This window comes from Copadichromis virginalis, linkage group LG6 (assembly GCF_057382275.1).
Source record: "Copadichromis virginalis isolate Kocher_CV1m ecotype Utaka linkage group LG6, C_Virginalis_male_GT1.1, whole genome shotgun sequence".
NCBI classification, from domain to species: Eukaryota; Metazoa; Chordata; class Actinopteri; order Cichliformes; family Cichlidae; genus Copadichromis; species Copadichromis virginalis.
This window is the reverse complement of record NC_140623.1, coordinates 7,403,813-7,414,784: the sequence shown is the minus strand read 5'-3', so window position 1 is coordinate 7,414,784 and position 10,972 is coordinate 7,403,813. Positions and strand designations below refer to the sequence as shown.

The following is a 10,972-nucleotide window of genomic DNA, read 5'->3' as shown; positions in this document are numbered from 1 at the left end:
AAAGCACAGACCTGAGTAGAAGTGTAAGTCACCACTGTAACACAGAGCCCATTATAGAAAAATCAAAAAGCAGACTTATTTATATTCACTTTCATAGATCTGAATTCAATTTCTAAGATTCCATTTAGACATGTTTCATAGAGAACAAGACAGAATACAGCATAATACTGTTCTTTAAAGTGTGACTGGAACCTGTCAAGAATCTCATATATGTTTGCAAAAGGTTTAAACTGAAAAAGACCCAATTACTTGGGGTCTTATTTCTAACTAAAATATCCATACAAAAGGAATGAAAGAAGAAAAACAGAAAAAAGAAAAAAAGAAAGAAAAATAGAAAAGGAAGAAAAACAGAAAAAAAATACAAAAGGCATGTAAGGAGTGTGTTTTTGTTTCCATTAATATAACTAATATTTCCTCTAGTCTTCTAGTAGTTAACACCGTCAAAATCAAAAAATGGCCTGTGTTTTTTAATGCTAATTGGTACTTATTTTTAATTTCTTCTGATGGAATATAGTTGTACTTAAGCAATTGTATTTTACTCATATTAACTTTATATCCTGATAGTCGACCAAAGTATTCAAATAACTGCATTAATTTAGGTAGAGAGTTTGATGGTTGACCCAAAAATATTAAAATATCATCTGCATAGCAGGCTAATTTATTATGGAGTGCCAGGACTGCCATAATGCATTAATTAAATACACCATTAAATAATTAATTAAATGTGTCAATAATTAATTAATTACATGTGTCATAACTATTTATTTAATTAATTAATTCCAATTTTAATTAATTATTGCCACATTTAATTAATTATTTAATGGTGTATTTAATTAATGCATTATGGCAGTCCTGGCACTCCATAATTTATGCTCCTTCTCATGGATATTAATACCTTCTACTTCTTTGTTTTGCCATATATAGTGAGCCAATGGTTCCAGATATAACGTGAATAATAATGGTGAGCACGCACAGCCCTGCCTTGTTCCTCTTTGCAGCTTAATACTATTTGATAGGTAGCCATTAATTTTAATCCTTGCCGTAGGGTTATCATAAAGTGCCTGTATTGTCTTAATTATTATTTCATGCAAGCCAAATCTATGCAAGACTCCATAAAGAAAGTTCCAATTAACTGAATCGAATGCTGAATCGATACTGATTACCATTGCTTCTACTTTATTCTGTCGAATATGGTTAATAATTTGTAGTGTCCGCCGTACATTATCTTGTATTTGGCGCTCTCGAATAAAACCTGTTTGATCATTATGAATTAGACTAGGTAAGAACTTTTGTAATCGTCTAGCCATGATAGATATAAACAGCTTATGATCTGTATTAAGAACAGATATTGGTCTATATGACACACATTCTAATTTATCTTGTTTTCTTTTGGGATAGCAGAGATAATTGCTTCTTTCCAGCTAAAAGGTACTTGAGCCTTCTTTAAGACCCAATTCAGTGTGAGAAGCATCACTGGTATTAATTCTTCTTTTAGCTCCTTATTGCTCTTCTTAGTTCCTTTTCTGTTATATCTTCAATCGAAGTTTTATTCTGTTCTTCATTCAGTACTGGTAAATCGAGAGAGTCTAAAAAACTGTTCATTTCAACTATACTACTCTCTGTCTTATTAGCATAAAGAGTCTTATAAAATGTTTCAAATGCACTCTGAACTTCTCCTAGTTTATTTTTTATTAATTTTGTCACTGGATGTTTAATTTTGTGAACTGTATTATCTGCTATTTACTTTTTTAGTTTCCAGGCTAAAACATTCATTGCTTTAGATCCTCCCTCGTAATACCTTTGTTTAAGAAACATAAAAAAAAATTTAATTTCATATGTAGTCAAATCATTTATTTCATTTCTTGTTTTGATGATTTCCTCCAATATATCCTGTGTTGTTTTTCTTTTATGCCTTTTCTCTAATTCTTCTAACTTATTTTGCAGCTCTTCTAATTTTTTATTTCTCATCTTTTTTTTTATAATTGCTTATATTGCTATAATTTTCCCTCTCAGGACAGCTTTTAAAGTATCCCACAGAATAGGAGGAGACACCTCACCATTATCATTCGTTTCCATATAGAAGTGAATCTCTTTCTTAATTTGTTCTTTGAAGTGTGGATCATTCAGTAAGCTTGAATTTAATTTCCAATTATTGAGTTTTGGTTGCAGGTTTAAATCAATGGACAGGTATACTGGTGCATGGTCGCTTAAGTCTATTGCTCCAATTTCACAAGTGTTTATTCTATCTTTATTTTCCCCAAAGGTAATAAAATAATTTATTCTTGTGTATAACAAGTGCGGTGAGGAAAAATAGGTATAATGCAAGTTTCTCCATATATCAATTAGTCCCACCTCCTTCATCAATGTATTTATATTCTTAATTAATGTTTTGGTATTCTGTGCTTTTCTATTGGAAATATCTAGCTTTGGTTATAGATGTATATTTAAATCTCCTCCACCAATTAGAAAACCTACTGTCTCTGTAACCATCATGTCTATAATTTTCTTAAAGAAATAAATATCGCTTCCAGGGGGGCATATATATTTAACAACGTAACTGAAAAAGACCCAATTACAATGAATATTGTGTCCAATAATGTCCCAAATGTCTGTGAATAGGTGAGAGAGGACAATAGTGGGATTATTTTAATCATAATTAAAAAATTATAATAACAATTTACAGGTGCAGGGAAAGCACTGCACCTCTTTCCTCTCCTGGCCACCTGACCATCTACCAGTATATCAAAAGCCAGGATGGTCCACTTGGTAAAATAAATCTGTTGGGCATTTTTCCTGGTCTTCAAACAATAATTCTGATTGCTACAGTGCTGGAAAGGACGGGCAGAAAAAGGACAAAACAGAGAGAATTGTAGAAAGACTGGCATCTTTTACTATGAATTTTAATCTAATCCCTAATTTGCAAGATTTTAACAACAACATATCAACATATCAAGAATTGTTATTATTATGAAAAGAAACTTACCATCTACAACCAAAATAATTTCAGTGTCATATGAATCAGGAGATAAAGGGTCCCCGTAACCACACCTGTACTGTCCCGTGTCAGACTTGGTCAGATGTCTGATGGTTGCTAGAAGTTCAAACCCAGATCCTTTTGTGTATTCAATGCTGTACCTGCCATTCTGAACTTTGTCATTAGTTGTGTCAATGAAGATATTTCCTTCTTTCTCACATGGATTCTTACAAAGGAACTTCCTCTGTGCCTGGACAGCAGTGGCACATGGAAATGAGATTTCTTCTCCCTCACTCTGTGCACGGGAGACTCTAGAGTTTTTAGCAATTTCTGTTAAATAGATGAACATCCATGAATTATATAATAAATACATAAAGTGACTGAGTTTAAATAGGACTGTATTTGGCCTGAGAGTTTATGGAGGTATGAGAGTAGGTGATTGGTTTCCCAATTTTGACTTTAGTAACTTTTAGTAGAAACTCACCATTTGAAACTCTGACCTCAAAGTCTGAGTATGAATCTGGAGCTGAAGATTTACCCAAACCAAACCGGTACATTCCTGAGTCAGACTTTCTCATATTTGTGATGGTAAAAGTCAGGCTTCCTCTTCCTGAAGCTGCATCTTTGTATTTAATGCTGTATCTGCCGCTCTGAGCTGTGGTTTCATCTGTTTTAATGAGGATGTTTTCTGCTCGCTCACATTTTTCCTTGCAGAAGAACTTTGTGTTTCCAGACACAGTGAAAAGATTATAAAGTGAAAGATCCTCTCCTTCACGTACAACCCAAATGCTGGAAGACCCAGCTGTACCTGTTGGACAAGATTTTCACTGTGAATAGCCAGCTCGTTCTCAAAGCAAATCATAAGAAAGAAAAAATATGATCTGTTGTGTATTTCCATCTTTACCAGCCACACTCTAACTGCATTTAAGAAAATAATCCTTAGAAATCGTTGTTTTTCTCTTTTGTAATTGATGATAATTCAGTGAATATACTGCGCTGCTTCCTTTTATTGCGTCACACATTGCTTTAAGTTTTTCAGTGTCCGGTTATTTTTTACTGCTGTTTGAATTCTCTGAATGTTTGACCCTGTAGACTGTTTGATGGACTGCTTGTCTTCCTGTTTGTTACCGCCGCCTGTTTTTTAATAAAGATTTGGATTTCTGACTTCAACACAGCCTCTGCGTGTCCTCCCTTTGTGTCCTCTTCCTCTGTGAACGTGTTGCATGTGTCACAGATTCATTTTATTAACAGCTTTCCCACAGTGAGTTGCATCAGCATTCATTCACAGCACATTTCAGAAGGATTCAGATTAATACAGTGATCTTACAGTCAGAATGATCCTGACAGAGTGCCACTGTGAATTATCTTTCATCAGGTCAATTTTAAAGTTCAGTATTTCAAAGCAGGAGTTATGAAGAATCATGCTGGCATTAGGACTAATAATATGTACTTACAAAGTCAAAGTTTTTTAATTATGCTAGAATATTGGAAGACAATCAACTTTGTGTTTTCCGCATATTAATTATTCTGAAATAGAGACGGTGACCCTAACTGTACAGAAGCACTAAACAACTGACAATCTAACAGACATCATTGGCCCGAGCTGTCATGCACAGTGAGTCTGATCCTTTGCTGTGAGAGTATGACAAGCATGTTTCTGGTCAGTTTGGAAGAAATAATATCACAATGTTGATCTTTTTTTCAATATTCCTTCTCTTTTAAACTGTGATCAAAGGTACTTATGTTCACAGCATGTAATAATACTGACAGTCCAGGGCATTGTGGTCTGTTGAGCTAGGGTTAGGGTTAGCAATTCAGACACATGTAATCAATATTAAACGTCTCTGACGTGGGCCACTGTCCGCAGTGTTGGGAAATCCATACCAGGCTGGAACGAGTCAAGGTAGGTGAGCATCCACGAGAAGACACAGCAGATGCATCCTACTGACAGGACCAGGAGACTCCAGAAACCGAGCATCTTCTCTTCAGTGCCATCCTCTCCTGTCACCCTCTCTGCCCGCAGCTCTTTGAGTATGGGGTAGATAAGGGCGCAGAGAAACCCTTATTACTAATTTGTATTATAATTCAATTTTCATGAAATATTCATATTCAGTATCGGTCCTTTTATATTATAACCACGTATCCACCCAGGCTCATGGTGGGGCAGGGCTCTGTCCTGGGATGCTTGAGTACAAGGTAATGTACACCCTGACCAGGTATCCAGTCTGTCAGAATTGTTTTCAATATTTGGTTCAAAAACACGAGTGACAACAAAAATCCAACTAGGATTCTTGCATATGATGAATGAAGTCTGTCTTTGACTGTATTGTCCAGCTGATCCATCAAACCCCCAGCAGGTGAACCTTATTCATGACATAACACTGCAACAATGTAAAAAATGAAACAGCAACAGTCTAAATGTAAAGTGCATTCTAAAGTCCTCTTCAATAAATCATATGCAAAGAGTCATTCAGGACTGTAAAACGTGAACTACAGAACCCAGAGTCTTCATCATTAAATCTCTGGTTGCTTCATTTTTCTATCCTATATCAGATACTTTAAGGTTAGGTTAGGTAAACTTGCATTCTCATGGTGAGGCAAAGTGCTTTATGTGTGTGTGTGCGCGTGTCATGAACGGCTATAAAAGGCCTTTAATTAAAGAAAGCGGGGTTTGAGTTCGAGTTACGGCAGACTGTCACTACTTGTAAATGGAACGCAGCCTTCCTACGGCGGACAGCTAATAACAGGAATCGGACGCGGTCCACCCAAGTCCACAGCAACCACCATAGCAACCGCCTAGCATGACCTTAAAAACATATTCTGTCTTCATAACTATCAAAAACGTGAAATGATTTGCAAAGTGTTTAAGTGTTACAGCTGCAGAGAGCTATGGCGGCATCTTTGGAAGCTGTTTACATAGCTAATAATATACGATGTAACCATGGAGACAGTCAGTCACGTGAGCTAGCGGTGCATGTTTACTACAGTGAATAAGGTGATTGCGTCCACACGCTGCAGAGGGTAAAGACATTACTTCAATATTGTTTTATATTGATATATATTTGCCTTCTGTTGACCATCACCTCAGGTTCACCATTACAGTTTCAGCAGACAGATGCACACTGTCTAAATATGAACACATTCAAAAACTCATGTCTCAGAAATAAGCACAGCTGTTCATGTTTGTCATTAGAATTTTATTAGTAAGAAAATTATGAACTTCATATTGTGCATCAAATAAAAGAACATTTCACAACTCTGAGTCAACAGAAACAGGTAACAGAAATGTCTCTAATGTAGACATGTACAGTGTAGTGTAAGCATTAAAAGATCATAAAGGAAACACTAACATTTATGTGAAACTAATTGTGATAAAAAAATGAGCAGGTGCTCTATAGATTTAAAAGAAAGAATCTGAAAACAACACTTTTTTGGTCTAAGTGATCAAAGTAGAAAACAGAACTGATGTTCAAAAACAAACCGTAGCTGCACTAATATTACACATCTCCATTGTTGTGGTGAACAGACATGTTGCTTTTAAAACCACATGCAGTGTGTGACCGTGACTGTTCACTGAGACCATGAACGCCACTTTGCTGAAGCCTTCGCCTTCTTCTTCTTCTAAATTGGAAGCAGAAGGAGCACGAGCTGCTTTGATCTACTGAAATGAAAAAGCGGAACATCTGAGCTGAAACCAGTCAGCTGAAATCATTAAGACAGGAACAAATTCAATGCAGTGTCTCAGGTGGCTTGGCCTGTTACAACTGTTGATACAAGCTAAATATGGTTAACACACAGTGTCAGGGAGCTCCAGTGTGGGAACTAGTGGCTTTAGGTTTGTAGTCATTTAACTTTCATCCATTCATTCATTTAATTCAGGAGGAAGAAATGTCAGGTTGATGCAGGCTGGTTACATGCATTTGGTCCCATGCTGTCTTTAACTAAATGACTTGGTTCACTTTATGGCTGGGCTGTATGTGGGGTTATATCATGTTATTTGGGCAGGAGTACCTGTCCTCTGTTAGACTTAGAAAGTTTCTCCATAAGTAGAGTTTCTAACTCTTATAGCACATCTGTGGCTGACAGCTTTTTGGTGGCTCTTTTTACCCCACACTGGTTGTGAGTGTGTAAATAGCCCCACTAGTTCTTTTGGGTTGCAGTTAACTTGGGAGGAAGAGGTGGGTCTGCCATGACTAGATGAATAACAATTATCTGGGATGCATAAATTTCATAATGCATGCATATATCTCTATAAACCTGCCTGAGGGCTGCCATTTTTTACATTCAGTTATTTCTCTGCTGGATCTAAATAATGGATGTGTTACAGTTAAACTGACACTGATCAGTGTAAATGGCTCATTGGGACACAGAAACCTTTAAATTAAACCTGATATCGAGTGTCAAACAATATCAAAGCTGTAAAAGCTGTTTACAGTCAGAATTTATAAAACTATGATTGTAAATAAATTCAAACAAGTGAGCTTTTCTCTTTGTGCTGAACATCAACACTGTGATTTCTTAGACTGTAAGCTTTACTTTAGCACAACCAGTTGTAGAAGCCGTCACTCCAAATGTCTTTTGATAACAAGAAAAAAATACCTTTTCAGTCCACGGCCTGAAGTTCTTCTCTCACATCTTCTGCCATCGGCTTTGTCTGCTGGTTTGAAGACAACAAACCACAAAAAGATGATTTAGTCACTTTGTCTGCGTCATGCAGCTCGAATGTGTCGTGTAACGATGTTGAATAGCCGTCGTTATCCCTCTGCTGTGTCAGTAGGATTGTACTGTACAGCATCTCATTGATATGTGAGGAATGCTAATGTAACATGATAACAGACTTACATCATTAAAACATAAAGGACAGGAGATATTTAGATATTTTTATATTTATATTACATTTTATAGCTGACGGATATTACTAAATAGATAGAATTTACTAAATAGCTGGATGAAGATGAAAAATATGTCTATAATAACAAATGACCATGAGAGCCAGTAGAATTAATTCAACTGGACACTCAAAAGACGTCCTTAAATGCTCTTTAAGTGGCAGAACAAACGAACAAACAGTTAATTGCTTACTTGAGATGAAATCTGCTCAGCTACTTTGAAAACAGCTTCTAACTGGTTCCTCCTTTAACAGGATGACTGCTCAGGGGTAAGGCCATCATGCAATCCAGCAACCTTTATGGTTCTGCTTTGATTCACCAGGAACTATTAGGGAAACCTTCCAGCGCCTCCTGTGAAAGACACAGGCATAAACACACAAACATTTATTAACATGTTCCACAGTCTTCCAGTTTGATTTTCTCATCCTGTGGACAACAACGTACATGGATGCAGGTTTATTGTTAACTTTTGGAAGGTTTATTTACTGAACATATCCAGCTGCAGCTCCACTGTGATCCTGAGCTGGATAAGCACTTAAGGAAATGTGTCAATAAATGGACATACATCAACTTACTATATTTATCCAAACAGACGGGACCAATAATGCTTCGCTGAGTTAGAGACTTTAATGTCTCTTCTATGTAAGAATGTCTCGTGCTGATATACCTGCAAACTTGACAACAAAGGTTTTTCAGACTACATGTAGCTGTCCTCTATGTCAGCTCACACATTTACATTTATGTCACACTTATTTCTGCTTTCCCATTTTATAATTATTACTTACATTTTGATTAGATACCTTGAGTTTGTAAATGATCAGATTACATAATTGGAATACAATGTATCCAATTCAGGGTTGCGGGAGGATGAAGCCTATCCCAGCTGATACAGGACAAAGACAGGCTGCCAGTTTATCGCAGGGCTAACACAATATGTGTAACAGAAAATCCACTTAAATGTTTGATATTTCTTGTAATAATCATAATTATGACTATTATTTAAAGGTTTCTTTAAATAATACATTTTGATTTTTTATAACCTCTAAAATATAAACCTGAGCTGTTTCAGATTCTGATCTCTGACCTCAGTGACCTGGCTGTGTCCTCACTGCAGCTCCCTCTTGGAAGTACGTCTGCTTCTTGTCTACCCCCAGTGTTGACCGCCTGCCCTTGATATCACGTACTGTACCTGAGGAACAAAAAAGGACAAACACTTGCCTTCATTTAAGAAGTACATTCATACAGAGGTAATCTATGGAAACACACTAGTTCACCCTTTGGGAGAAATCAGTTCCTGTGAAACATTTCTGTAAATGAACATCATGTGGAGAATGAATCAAATGAGTTCTTCCGGTGACTCAGCAGTCCCACACTGACAAATGAAATCTAGTTAAACCATTAAGCATATTTGCTCTTCTGAAATCTGTGTTAAACAACAACAAACATAAATTAGTAACAAAAATACAGCTGAGTAGAGGCTTTACAAACCACCAGCAGCCATAATGCTAAATTTTAATCTTCAAATGTTTCTGAGCCGTCTTCAACCTGCTTTTAACACATTAAAGTCCCACAGTCAATGCAGCCTGACTCAATCCTAAATGTTCAGCACACAGAGACACAGAGGTACTGTTTAAAGTTTAGTGATAACCCGAGTCACTGATCATTTGCAGTAATACAGAGTCTGGCAGTCTTTGCATGATGTCCACATCACTAAGTTTCTAGCTGACTCTCAGGTGTGACAGGTGTGCCAGCAGGAAAGAGTAATAATAGCCTGCATCCTGAGGTTTGTCATGCAGGATTAAAGGAGCCAGGCTTTGTTCACACAGCTAGGATTGTATTTTACACTGACCCTGGGTCAGTATAAGTATCATACAGTTTAAACGAAGCACTGAAACTTGCACATATTTATTACAGATGCACTGAAGCTAATCGAGATATTTGCTGTCAATCTGTGGCTGCGATTAATCACTTTACTGGAAACTTTATTAACTAGTAACTTCATCAGTCATGACAGAAGCTAATATTTCTGTGCTAACATCGTTTAACCAGTAACAGCTTTACTCCAATATAAGCTAACGTTTACACCGTAACTTTAAGCTAGCACCATAAAGACGGTAAAACACGTAATGATATCTACAAATGCATCTTAAAGCTGTTATATTAGCACTCTGTGTATTACTAACATAACCACATTAACATTACTGACACTCGCTGACTTTTAATAGTCATTCTATAAATGCTGTCCGTTTAAATGGTCTTACCTGTAAACACTGTATATCCACCGATTTGCAGCCAGAGTGGATTCTGGAGTCTTCCCACGCTCCTGTTAGTGATCCTCCATCTGGATGGATGAGAACAACCTTCTGAACAATCTAGCAGGAGATGGCCCATATCTATGGGATTGATTTGTGCTAATAACGCCCATTGTATGGACTGATAACAGCCTAAGCGGGTGAATAAAGTCACCCAGTAGCTAGCTGTGCCATTACCCAGCATACATCACTCCCTCCGTAAATGCAATAAACCATACAAAAGTATCGTTCTACCTGTTTTTCAGGTAGTTGTTTACATTATATAATTTATTGTGTTCTGTATACGTCACTACAATGTGATTTGGAAAATGTCTAAATATACCGACAAAAGGCACTTCCGCGGCAATCTCTTCAATCGGAGGACCCTTCACGTCAATTCCCGACGCGAGAGGGGTACCCTGTGCGTCCATAAGTGCAGCAGAGGGAGCCTGACCATGCGTCACACTGAGGTCTGTTTGTCGCAAATATCTTTGACTTGTTTTTATGTCTTGTAATGTTTATGTGTGTATTTATGTGTTGTATTGCTGGTAAGTAACTTTCTTGCACTGAGGTCTGTTTATTGCAAATATCTTTGACTTGTTTTTATGTCTTATAATGTTTATGTGTGTATTTATGTCTTGTAATGTTTATGTGTGTATTTATGTCTTGTATTGCTGTTAAATGTGTATTTATGTCTTGTATTGCTGGTAAGTAACTTTCTTGCACTAAGGTCTGTTTGTTGCAAATATCTTTGACTTGTTTTTATGTCTTATAATGTTTATGTGTGTATTTATGTCTTGTAATGTTTATGTGTGTAT

At 36.7% G+C, this 10,972-nt stretch overlaps 1 protein-coding gene and 1 long non-coding RNA gene across 4 annotated transcripts; both read right to left on the bottom strand.

Moving 5' to 3' along the window:
• Nucleotides 1-2,820: 2,820 nt before the first annotated feature.
• Nucleotides 2,821-4,952, bottom strand: LOC146707100 (polymeric immunoglobulin receptor-like). Its single transcript, XM_085460728.1, has 4 exons — nucleotides 4,859-4,952; nucleotides 3,459-3,782; nucleotides 2,984-3,304; nucleotides 2,821-2,828 (listed from the first exon to the last, which is right to left on the bottom strand). Exons 1-4 carry the CDS (start codon nucleotides 4,950-4,952, stop codon nucleotides 2,821-2,823), a joined length of 747 nt encoding a protein of 248 aa, XP_085316854.1.
• Nucleotides 4,953-6,164: 1,212 nt separating this feature from the next.
• On the bottom strand, nucleotides 6,165-10,565 carry LOC146707099 (uncharacterized). 3 transcript variants are annotated; one of them, XR_014920754.1, is made up of 6 exons: nucleotides 10,498-10,565; nucleotides 10,125-10,204; nucleotides 8,948-9,052; nucleotides 8,057-8,214; nucleotides 7,574-7,631; nucleotides 6,165-6,635 (listed from the first exon to the last, which is right to left on the bottom strand). It is a non-coding gene; the product is annotated as an uncharacterized LOC146707099 (long non-coding RNA). The 3 variants fall into 3 exon arrangements; XR_014920755.1 differs by having other exon boundaries at nucleotides 6,165-6,632; nucleotides 10,125-10,561; XR_014920753.1 differs by having other exon boundaries at nucleotides 10,125-10,560.
• Between the last annotated feature and the right edge of the window lie 407 nt (nucleotides 10,566-10,972).

Bases quoted from the DNA above. Each gene is read 5' to 3' on its own strand.
- LOC146707100 (XM_085460728.1), bottom strand. From the start codon at position 4,952: ATGCTCGGTTTCTGGAGTCTCCTGGTCCTGTCAGTAGGATGCATCTGC. The intron at 3,783-4,858 runs GTATGGATTTCC...CTTGTCCAACAG, and splicing joins CCTTGACTCGTTCCAGCCTG to GTACAGCTGGGTCTTCCAGC. The intron at 3,305-3,458 runs GTGAGTTTCTAC...TCTATTTAACAG, and splicing joins TGAGGTCAGAGTTTCAAATG to AAATTGCTAAAAACTCTAGA.